Source organism: Haplochromis burtoni, unplaced genomic scaffold, assembly GCF_018398535.1.
Source record: "Haplochromis burtoni strain Fernald_Lab_line unplaced genomic scaffold, NCSU_Asbu1 Contig_29, whole genome shotgun sequence".
In the NCBI taxonomy this organism is placed as follows: Eukaryota; Metazoa; Chordata; class Actinopteri; order Cichliformes; family Cichlidae; genus Haplochromis; species Haplochromis burtoni.
The window spans coordinates 2,235,855-2,248,483 of record NW_024582390.1 but is presented as its reverse complement, the minus strand read 5'-3'; the positions used below and the strand labels follow the sequence as shown (position 1 = coordinate 2,248,483).

General features: G+C 40.5%; 1 protein-coding gene across 5 annotated transcripts in view; it reads right to left on the bottom strand.

The window, feature by feature from the left end:
- Window positions 1-12,629, bottom strand: part of tanc1b (tetratricopeptide repeat, ankyrin repeat and coiled-coil containing 1b) — a 123,520-nt gene that overhangs the window by 68,148 nt on the left and 42,743 nt on the right. For all 5 annotated transcript variants that reach the window (XM_005918228.3, XM_005918226.3, XM_005918227.3 and 2 more), the window contains one exon: window positions 12,475-12,579. In XM_005918228.3, the coding sequence (XP_005918290.1) occupies window positions 12,475-12,579 (105 nt within the window). The remainder of the gene's footprint in view (window positions 1-12,474; window positions 12,580-12,629) is intronic.

Genomic DNA, 12,629 nt, shown 5'->3' with positions numbered 1-12,629 from the left:
CGTTTGAAGTTCAAGCACTGAGCCTTATAAACAGTCACACAATCCCGAAGTCATACCCACTACATACTTAACTAGAGGAACTCTTTACTGCTTAGTCGATCGACAGAAAAATAATCAGCTCCTTCAGTGAGAGTTCATTGTTTTCCTAAAAACTCAATGATGTCATGATCCTGCTTCACCTTAGTGAAACAAAATAAGTTTCCTGAAGAAATGAACCCAAATTCTGCAAATTTGCGATAGTTTTCACTGTTCTTGACATGTTAAACAATTCACTTTTTTCTTTTTAAATCATCAGTAGATTAATCAATAATGTAAGTAATGACTACTTCTAATTCATTAGCTGGATTGGCTTTTTATCATTGAGAAGAGGCTAACCTTTTACTCCAGACATGCAAAGCGTGCCCAATTAAGGAAAATGCACAAACCGCGGCAACAGATCGAATACAGATTTAATAAACGCTAAAGTTTCTTGAATTTCCCTGGAAATGTAATCATAATTAAAATGCAAGCAGCTGGTGTTACTGTAACTACAAGAAGGATTTAGTCAAAGAACACCCCATGCCAGCAATTTATCAAAGGCTTCGGTACGAAACCGAATTAGCCCTTATGGCCTGGCACTTTAGTCGTGTCCCTGCCTCCTTCAGCCAAGAACAAAACGTGTTAAACAAGATATATATGCATCGCAAGTACTGCCAGACGAGTTCATACAGTATCCATAACTTTAGGCTGTGCAGAAGATTTATGTTACCCCCCTTGACACATCTGCCCACCGGGTTGTCTTTTTTAAAGTGTATCTTTTATGCATTTATTTATTTTATTATACATTTATTTATTGGCACTGCCTTCAGGAGAAGTTGCTCTGTCCTTTAGAACTACTTTGAATTTAGAAAAACTTAAATATTCTACAAGCCTTAAAATAAATAAATAAATGAATATAAATAAAAATTCTCTTATCCCACAAGCCTACAAGTTCTATACTGAATAAATTCAAGCTTTTGTCCACATAGTAGCAGACAAGGAATGCTAACCTAATGCGTGCTGTACTCGCATCACCCCATCTCCATTGCAAATGCCATGAAGTGGGAACGCTATGCATTGAAAATCCATTGTTAATAGGGAATGTCACCCAGCTCATTTAAAATGCTCGAGGGGAGCCTTTTACAATCGCTCAGGCAAAGACGCCGCTCAGTCCTGAATGCACATCGCAATGATTATATAAGTCAATTCTGAGCCTTCACCCAGTAATATTATCAAGTGTAAAGAAAATAACATACAAGATCATTTCCCACATCCACAATTCAACTTGATAACCCCACTCTGAACGGGTATCATCAATGCTGAGAGCCTGTTGTGGTCGAATAATTTCAAGCATGCATCCACATATTGTATGCGCTTCATCAACTTTTAGTAGATGGTTACAGATATTAATCATTTGGCAATAAAATGGTAATGGGTCTGGGGTCTTTAAAAGGGGGCACCTTGCATATCACACATTTATGGCTACTGTACATTAGCAGGCAGTGACAGGTTGTTGATTTTTTTATTATTAGCCTGTCAGAGTCTTGTCTTTTGCTTTCATAGTGGCTATCAACACAGATCCACAACAGCTAGGAATAAGACGCTACGAGACTAACAGCTTTACAGGTGCAAACCATGTGAGGCAACTAGAAACATGCCAGAGAAAACAACTGTGAAACATAGTTGAAATCTTCGCCTTCTGGAGATTAGTGCAACATTGTTTGGCTGCTGAAAAAAGAAAAAAAAAAAAGAGGCAAAACTGTATTTTGTGAGCTCTGGCTTTAATGATGTAAGCTGTGGACTGCGAGAGATCCTCAGGTCAATTCCAGGAGGAGACACAAGTTCCTTTGTTTAAATACAAACCCTTGTGGTAACCCCTTGCGATTACGGTAGGAACTGAAAGTAGCTTCTTTTTGGAATCGATAGGATCTAATTAATTTCTCATAAAATCTGGTTTGATTTTTACTCATAATTGCAGACATACATCTGTCAAACCAGCTTAATCAATCAGTCAGAGACTTAAACTTGAGGAAAAACTCATCAATTTAGTAACATGTAGGATGTCCCTGGGCAGCAACAACCTCCATCAGAAATTTCCAGATGAATAACAATGACCAATTTTGGATCATCGCTACCAACAAAAAATGGTTCAGTCTATCAATATATGCTGTCATTGATCAGCCGCCTTCAGGTCATGCAGCACTCATCTGTCTCATGGGATAAGGTCAAGACCCTGACTTTGTTATTGTAAAATATATTTTTTTCCTAACCTTCTTGTTATTGATTTTCTTGTATGCTTAGGGTCACTGACTTATTGCATAATCCAATATCTCCTACGCTTCTCCCCCGACATTCCCCTGTATAATTTCCTCATACAATTTTAAATTCGTTGTTGCCTCGATCGCTCCAAAGGTTTCCTGCCCTGAAGTAGCAAAACAGCCCCAAACCAAAATGTTCTCTCCAGCATGCTTAACACTTCAGATGAGGTTTTGGTTGCTGGTGTGTAGAAACAAATCCAAATGAGATGTTTAGCATTGTTTTGGCCAAATATCTTGACTTTTGCCTCGTTCACGGCACATCATCCCTTTTTCTCTCGCTCTTTTTCCCGGCAATGTGAATGATTACTCTCGTGTATTTAATAGAGACATGAAAAGCACAGCTGTTAGAGTGCGTGTGTGCTTTTTAGTTTAGTGAGATTGTTTGTCCATAACTGTGAGATGAAGAACAGAGTACATGTTATGAGTGACCAACGCTGAAACTCCGGCAATTCCAAAGGGTTTACAAAGTTTTCTCGTAACCGCAATATAGTGCAGAAACTAATCCAGTTTGTTGACTCAGTTTTTCCTTCGCAACTTTTTCTTTTCCGTCATTGGATTAAATCGATCACCCGGCTCTTTATTACTTTGCCCTGACAAGACCACTCCATCACAGGTTCTTCAAAGCCACTTAAAACCACACGCCTCTGAGGACCAATCAGCAGCTCCAGAATGGCGCCGGGGTTGTTAAAGACCTGACATGAATACATCATAAGAGACAGAAAGACTGACATAATGATACGACATAGCACATACAAATAAAAACTTCACGGGCCAAATCAATAAAACCCCTTTTAACCCGTGGTCTCTCTGGAAAAATCAATACGCTGTGCCAAAAAATTGTTTACTTGCACAGCCAACTTCACCCACAGCTTGACACAAAACCTTCACTTTGCGAGCGCGTTTTAACATCGTCCATCATGTGCATGCATCTATGAATAAACATAAACATATCACATTTACTGCATTAATAAAGCGGAAGGTTTGCTGATTACACTAGCGTGTCAACAACTTTTAAATGGATTCTAGTTGAATGGCCTCTTTTACTCACTTTTCATTCTAAATACGAAACAGGAAATCCCAGCTCCATTTCATTTTCATAGTTGTCATCACCACCTATTCATCATGCTCAACATTTTGTCAATTAACCATTGACAAAGTGACAGACGAATACATGGATACACGAAAAAATGTCAACGAATGTGGCAGGCAGGCAAAAAACAAAAAACCCCAAAACAATTTGATGCAGCTCATGAAAAGAAAAAGCGGCGGATGTGCTGTTTTGCCCTTACTTGCTCAACTATAAGCTACAGGGAAGTACTATCTGTTGCTGGGTGTCTTGCTGCAGGGCATCTCAGCTGTGCCACTGGTTTTTCTTCCTGATTTGTCAAGCCTGCTCATGGATGCAATGAGCCACCTTTCAGTTATAAACTACATTCTCCAATGGCTCTAACGTGACAGCAACTACAGCCTTACAGGACAGCCGTTTCCTTTAGCGTGATATTACTCTAGAGCAGGGGTGGGCAATCCCAGGCCCCGAGGGCCGGTGTCCTGCAGGTTTTAGATCTCACCTTGGGTCAACACACCTGAATCACATGATTAGTTCGTTACCAGGCCTCTGGAGAACTTCAGGACATGGTGAGGAACTAATTTAGCCATTTAAATCAGCTGTGTTGGTTCAAGGACACATCTAAAACCTGCAGGGACACCGGCCCTCGAGGCCTGGAGTTGCCCACCCCTGCTCTAGAGTAATATCACGCTAAAGGAAACGGCTGTCCTGTAAGGCTGTAGTTGCTGTCACGTTAGAGCCATTGGAGAATGTAGTTTATAACTCCAATAACATAAGGAATGTTATTGGAGGCATAATAAGTACTTAAATAACCACTGTTACTACTGATTATTTCCCATTCATTTCACATGAAACAATAATAATAATGATAATGGTTTGGATTTATATAGCGCTTTTCAAGGCACCCAAAGCGCTTTACAATGCCACTATTCATTCACTCTTGCATTCACACACTAGTGGAGGCAAGCTACGGTTGTAGCCACAGCTGCCCTGGGGCAGACTGACAGAAGCAAGGCTGCCATATCGCGCCATCGGCCCCTCTGGCCAACACCAGTAAATATCTTTAACGTTCAGGCAGTGGACTGTTGTGACAGCTGTAGGATGCACTTAGATACTAGCTGAAGTTAATTAACATCTCCTGTTCAGTAACAATCCAGAATTCAGCTCATTTGAGTGTTACTGTAGTATCTGTAAAATAATGAGGAGAGGAAGAATGCAAAAACATGAAGTAATGTTATGAGATAATGAGAAACTGGTGGCACGGCACACCTGAGGAAACTGATCCCAGGCAGTAGTGAGAAATCTGACAACCGCTCCATTCTACTCTGACAGCAAGTGTAGAGCAAAATAACTCCTGGTTCACATCCTCTGTGACCCCTGCCAAAGGTTTTCAATTTGAGATACTTAAAATCCGTGAAACACAGACAATTTTTGCATCTCATTGTTAATTATGTCATGAAGCTTATTGAATTCACAAAGGACTTTTTACTGACTAGTTTAGAAGGTCAAAATGTGGTTTGGCAGATTCTCAAGGAAAACATACTGCTATGACTTAATTATTTAAATGCTTTCAGCAGCAGAGTTCTTCTGATTTCCGTGTCAAGTTGATATAATTAGAAGATAACTGGACTGTTGCTAGTCTTCTTTGCTATTTTCAAATGTTATGTATGGTCTTGTGTCATGTTAATGCTCTTTTGCTTGGTTTTGTTATTTGGGTACACCAGGTTAACCACACATGTATCCCAAATACATACTGAAGATGTACAAATACATAGAGGAGTTATTCTTTTCTCCTTCTCCTTACAGAAATATGCCAACATGGCGCAATCAGACATAGCATTATGACCACTGACAGGTGGAATGAATAACACAGATTACCTCTTCGTCGTGGTTAGTGGGTGGGCGATATCAGGGAGCAAGTGAACATTCTGCCGTCAAAGTTAATGTGTAAAAAGCAGGAAACATGGGCAAGCGTAAGGATTCGATTTAAGTTTAACAAGGGCCACATTGTGATCGCTAGAATGGGTCAGAGCATCTCCAAAACAGTGTTTGTGGATTGTTCATGGTCTGTAGTTGTCCCAGTGTGCAACGAGCATGTGAGCATCAGAAATAGACCATGGAGCAATTGAGGAAGGTGACCTAGTCTGAGGAATCAAGTCTTCTTTTACAGCAAGTGGATGACCAGTTGCGCCATTTACCTGGGGAACACCTGGCACCAGGATGCACTATGGGAAGAAGGCGAGCCAAGAGAGGCAAACCTCGCAACTTAAAGTACTTAAAGGATCTTTTGCTAACATCTGAGTCCCAGATACCAAAGAACACCTTCGCAAAGTCCATCCCTCAGTGGTTTAGGCAGTAAAAGGGGGAGCAACACAGTGTTAGGCTGGTGGACATAATGTTATGTCTGATCGGTATAAATCAGTAATTGAAAGGTCAAATAAATGTGTTTTTAAAGATAAGTGCCAGAGTAATACAGGTTATCTATCTATCAGGACACTTTTAATAACCACTAAGCTCTGCCAATTATAACTTAGGTGCAAAGGCAAGAAAAACCTTTGGAAGGAGGTAAACAAAATGATAATTAGCTACTTTGTTTCAGAGTGCTATAATATTCCAATAATGAGATCCTAGAAGAGTGAAACAATTTGCAGACCTCGGCAACACCCTAATAATCCCACATTACAGGAGTAGTCTAACCCTAGGGTGACAAATGTGCTTTAAAAAAAACAACAACAACAACTTTAAAATACAACAAATAATTAGAGCAGGAACCAATTATTCACATTCAATTATCATTACACACACACACACACACGCACACACACACACACACACACACACACATTTTATTTATTCCATCAACTCTACGGTACTTTAAGGGAGAATTTAAAAAGGCTTTGGGGTAATCCAGTGGATGGGACCTCTTCACACTACATTACACTACAGTCCTAATTGGAAGTCTGTATATACAAAGAAAATAAAAAGCTATTAGGAGAGTCCAAGTTCTAACTTTTCTAACAAGGCTATAGAGTGCCTAGATGTAAAATAGTTGGTGAGATGGAATAAAACTGGCTGTAATATAGCAAATATCCAGTAATTTCACACTGTCTCTAATATCACATCCACAAATGATGCCTGTAGTCAGTCAGGAACATTACTCTCAAGACTGTTATTAACTCTTCTCGACTTTATTAACCTAGTTTATTAATTAGTACCACCTAGACGGACCTCATCTAAGTTTATGATTTTATGTACAAAAGGGGAGCCACACTAGCTCTCCAGTCATATGACAGCTGACATTTTTGTCAGTTACACGTCAGGGCAAATAGTTTTATTTATCTAAATGGAAGGCAGATAATAAGTAAAATGGCTAGCCGAAGAAAACCCTCCCCGTTCTAGGTAAAGCATCAGATTTGTCCTTTACTTTTTACGCTACCCTGGAGTTATGGAAAACCAGGGATGTAGCTGGAACCACTTTGTTATTCCGGTAACTGTACAGCAAATGGAGGCAAAAACAAAACAACATCGTTATCTGCTGCCGGAGGAAGTTTATGAGCAGGTGTGAAATAGCAGCCGTGTGGTTCCCTGATAGAAGAATGAAGACTGAAGGAGGAGGAGGAGAAGCAGAGGAATTTGGGGGGGGGGAATCAGTAGAACAGACTGGATCTGCGGAGCTGCCTTAGCTCACTCGCTGCCAAGAAAACAATCCAGCCGGTCCTCATTAGCAGCTGGAGTTTCATTACCACAACAGTGGAGCCCGTTTAATGAACCCTCAATGAGAACACGCATCCTGCTTCCCCATTTGAGTTCAGGAGTACAAGGTGACGTGCCCCCCTGAAGCAAGTTGAGCGGTCTTATTGCACATTCCAGAGTTAGAATCTGCTGCAGGCGCAGATGGAGCATCCAGCGAGACATTACATGAGGTCAAGACTATAGATAACAGCGTATCTGGGGCGGGAGACGGCATAGAGGTAGTAATCATAGTGTGACTGGCATCTCAGCTGGACACCATACGCCAGCTGTTATTAATGTTGCTGCAATGGCAGATACAGATGGCATTTCATTAACTATTAGACCAACAGAGCTGAAGCTTCCTCACGTGGCGATTCAGCCCCTTGGGCCAAAGAGATTGTGCTGTAAAGATCCCGCAGAGATGAGCAGACCACCCTAATCAAGCTTTACGATTTAGCGCAGGAAAAATAAAAACGAAAAATACGGTGAAAAGGTGATTTTAATCAAAAAGCTAAAGAGTGAATGAACAATTAACATGATCGGCTACAGAAAGGCGCAGAACCATCACTCTGTGCCAGCCAAAACAAAAATCACATCGCATTAATTTCTGCTGCCTCAAAGTTACTATTCTCCTGAAGAGCAAATTATGAACAAAGACAGGCTGAATATCATTATGAACTGGGAACAATTGGCCATGATTATACAATTTCACGAGCGTATTCATAATTGATTAAATTTAGCCACTGCATAAGCTGGGATTTATTGGTTTAGTAATAATAGAGTGCAAAGAGCACCACAAAGGGTGACACAGCCTCCAGAAAGTGTTAACAAATGAGTAACACACACAGTGCAAATGAAATGAGACTAAGATTACTACAGTTTTATTTTAAAATGGAGCAAACTTAAAATTATAGCCAGATGGTTTAGGAGGTGCAAATTCACATAATTCTTAGCCAAATAAGTCTGACCATTGTTTTAACACTGACAAGATAATAAATACATGAACAAACAGGTGTTAAGTGTTCGGACACTGGTCTTACTGGAGCTGTAAAATGAGGGATTTGAAGAGAGACATAATTGTAGGAGAGGACAGGACCTGCGGTTCAGTCTTGACTGACGGAGACAGAGACGGGACTCCAAGAGCACAGCTGAAACAATTCTGTCAACCAGACTGTTGGCTGCCTGTTGCAAACACACTCAAGCATGCAAACACACACATACATAAACAAAGACAAAGGCAACTGCGGACACTCGGGCAAAATAAAAATACTCTCTGCAGTTACACGCAGGCACAGGAAACATAACCCTTTCTCAAAGACAGTGCCATGCGAGATGACTCCTGAGTAGGTCAAAAGCATGTTTCCTTTCTTAGCCTGCAGCCCATCCTGCTCAGCCACAATGCAGAGCATGAAAAATGACAACGCTTTGAGCCCGACCCAAAAGACGAACAAGTGAAGTAACCATGCAACACAGGGACAAAACTCACGCTGCATTAAAAACTGTCAAAAGAAAATTACATTCAACTTTTTTGAAAATCAGCCTCAGCAGCACTAAAGACTTGTCTCCGTCTACAGATGTGGACGTGGTTCTGGACACTCAGAACAGGCGTCCTTCAGTAAAAGCCCCTCTTCAGAGCTCCCACTTTATTTGTGCTGTAAATGACACACAGTCTTCATCCTGCAAAACTCCATTATTCCAGCAGTCTCTCAACAATGTGATGCTGACCTTGTTATTAAAGCAGTGAAGTTGTCTCATCCTGCTTCAACAGTTTACTCTGTCTGAAGTAGAGGACAACACAAGCTGAAAGATGCTCTGTTTTTTGAAAAAAAAAAAAAAAAGCAATAGTGGGTAATGTCCTTGTCACATGTGACCCATGGTGCATATGCATGATTCTGTCCACATGGGAGAAAGTATTCAAAAGACTGTAAGTGAGCGTCACTCTGCTGCATCTGGGCTATCAGAATTAGCCACCATCAGTGCCTGATTATGCACGATTAGTTGATGAGCTGTTATATTCTTATAATTTCTCAGCTATAACATTTTTTAACCTGCCAACTACGGCTGCGAGAAGAACCCGATGGAAAGTTTCTTCTTTCCTATCAGCTGATTTTCTGCAGTATTTACTGAATAATTGTGCGCAGAACAAATAAAGGGAAGAAGTAAGTAGATGTCTGACCTTAAAACGGACTGGTTATTTCTTCAGCTGCCTGAAAGCTGAGTCAATATTTGAAAAACATGTATATTTTAAAAAAAAAATAAAAATCACTCTCAGAGAACAAAATAAGACAGAAATGCCTTAAATGCCTGGGAGCTTTTATACCAACAGTTGTATGTGGTGCAATAAAAATAAACTACATACGACTGGGCAGTGTCCTAGAAGCAGTCATTTCTAATTTGTCAGAAACTGACCAGATCTCTATCATCTCTATCACTGGGAGCAGACCCAAAAAATAACATAATGCAAAATTTAGTTATATTATCGGATAGTTGTAACTCATTTCTTGCAGTAAAATGATTCTATACATGTATATCTAGTAGCAAAAAGATAATTTGGAGGCCTGCACATGTACATCTGCCACATGCATGAGATAACAGCTTCAGTACAGAAAGCCCTATCACAGTTTTTCATCTGTTATTGCATCACAGATGTTTTTTTTAATGGTTAAAATGTGTATTTTTGTCATTAATATGCATTTCAATTAAATTAAAATCAAAACCGGGTCCTAAAAACAACAAACTCTTGAAAGTCTTCAACCCATTATTCAGTACTTGTATTGAGTATATTATCTGTGCTGCAGAAAACAACTACATTTTTTTAATGTTAATGGGCTTATTCCCCAAGTGTCAAATGCTTACCAGGGTGTATATAATATACAGACAACTTAAAAAAAAATAAGGCTTTTAAAAGTTCAGCATATTTCTGATTCGTTTTAAGACAGCAGAGCAATATCAGTTTTACAACTACGCAAATGAATCCCAATAAGCCAATAAACAAAATGTCCAACTTCCTTATCTAATCCTAGCATTATGCTATAGTTTCACTCCACAAGCATCACATCCACTTCTGAGAGAACTCTATTATAAGATATTACAAACACATTAAAGCTCAGCATCTGGAATGAGGGGCAACCTCTGGAGCTGAAAAGCTGTGGAAGAGAAAGAAAGTGTAGTTCCTCCAGCACTGCTTCAAATGAGAGTCAATTCCTATAGACCCCATTTCTTTACACCAAAACAGTTTTGTCCTCTGTGGATGACTTTGATAAGTTCAAGAACTGCAAGAACACATCCATCTTTAATACTGTTTATGGTTTGGAAGCATCAAAAGGTTCATCTCGTCTCATTGATGTGCCGAAAGGATGTACTTTGAGTCTCTGGTGCCCGCTTCTGGCATTCATACCTTCCTCAGCTCTTCTTGCCCCTGCCACTAACAGGAACACCCAATCTAATCTGATGCTGCCACCTTCATGCTTAACCACACGGAAGGTATTTGTCTGCTGATGAACAGTGCCCGATGGGGTGTTGATTGTGGATTATGTTCGGCAGGCAGTGCTCAGAGTTCTCCGTAACGATTTCAGTGTCTGTTTTGTCAGACAGGAGAATCTTTCTCCTCATGCTCTCAGAGTCTTTTAAATGCCATTTGACAAGCTCCAAATAAGCTGTCATGCCTTTGCTCAAAGTGCAGCTGCTCTACAATAAAGGCCTGATTGATGAGACGGTCATCCTTTCCCCCCTCGATCTCTGCAGAGGACTGCTGAAGCTCTGTGGGTTTTGCCAAATGACCTGAAGAAGACCCTTCACGCTCAGTGTCCAAGACTGGTGGGAGAGCCCGTTCAAGGAAGCATCCAGATGGCGCCAAACTTCGTCCTTTTTAAAACATATTGAGATTCACTGCGCTCCTGGAAACATGCAGATCTCTGGAAGCAGTTTTCTCACAGTGGTCCACAGACATACTTAGACTTTATTAAAGGTTTTTGTTCTTGCATGAACTGAAGTGTGGGGTGTTCATATACACATGTGCATCTTTAAGCTGTGGCCAGGAAATCTACAGCCAAGATCTAAACACACTTATGAATAACTGAAGATAAAAGGAAGGACATGACCATAATTTTGACAATCACAACAAAGGGCCTTAATGCTTTTACGAAAAATCGATTTTACTGTTTAATTTTTTAAGTTACTGAATGGTTATTAAGAAGAAAAAGGCCAACTTCCACATCTACAACATAAAGTGTGCTAAAATAAATGTCATATTATTATCCCATGAAACTGAAGACGAGTCCATACTAAACACACAAGTCCTTTCTGTGATCTGAAGTAGTTTAACATCACCTCCCCTTGAGCATTTTTTTTTTTCACTGCATCATTAAGCAATGAAGAGGAAAGACGGTAAGATTAGATAAGGAGGCGTGGGGAATAGTGGAAAGGTGTTGAGAAAAGTAATAGGGTGTTGATTATGGAACTGCATTTGCATTTGTGCTCAAAAACATTGGTTTAGGACTTATCCAGTAATATATTTCTGCTCAGTCACACAAGCAAGGACTCTCTTTTGTAATTAGTAAATAAAAGTCACGGTACGGAAACTGACGAGGTCATATTTATTTACTGTCTGCTATCTGCTGGTAGCCTACTCTGAGCTCTATGTTGGTTGAACGTCAGACACACCCTCGTGCCTTAGTATGCGACAGTCAGCTGTGCCGAGTTACTAAATTCTATGTACGTTATGTGAGCCATGCATAACAATAGAGCGCTCTTTGTGCATTGCCTTTTGCTAAAGATTGCACATCTTACATCTCCACTTAAGCCTATGGGAGGAATTTGAGCCCAGTCTTCTCTACTGGAAATCTAAACTGAGCACTTAGGGGAACATTACCCCTAAACACAAACACAACGCCCAACAAAAGTGAGAATAGGCAGTAATAACGCTGAAAGCACATCTCACAAACATGTGGAAGCACAAGAATTTTCATGTATAGTTCCTGAGAAATGAAAGCCCCTGTCCCCATTATACCCCGAAATCCGCAAATCCAGCGCTTTGCTCAGACAATATGTCCCCACAAACTGGAAAACTGACTCCTCTGTAATCTAAACACACAGTTTAGAATAAACACGGCACTACCGAGTGTTTGCACGGGGCTCACATGTACTGTGTACTTAAACTGAGTCATCAGTAACTGATGCTACCCTTAAATAACAAAGCCCTGCTCTTAAAAGCCACTGACAACAATGAGGACCCCAGGCAATGACATGCGTAATTTTCTCTTACGGCAGTTTTTAAGTGCACTTTTCCCCTCAACCCCAGCAAAAACAGCCATTTAGAAAATTTGCAAAAGTAAAACTCACCATTGTGGGACGACTCCTTGTTATCGGTTGCTTTCCTCCGAGCTGACACGATGGCATCAGAAGGCACGCGAGGGCTCTCTACATATTTGGGCTTCCTAACTGGACCTGCCAGCACGAACAGAAGATACAGGGAGAATGAGAGAGTGAGAGAGCGC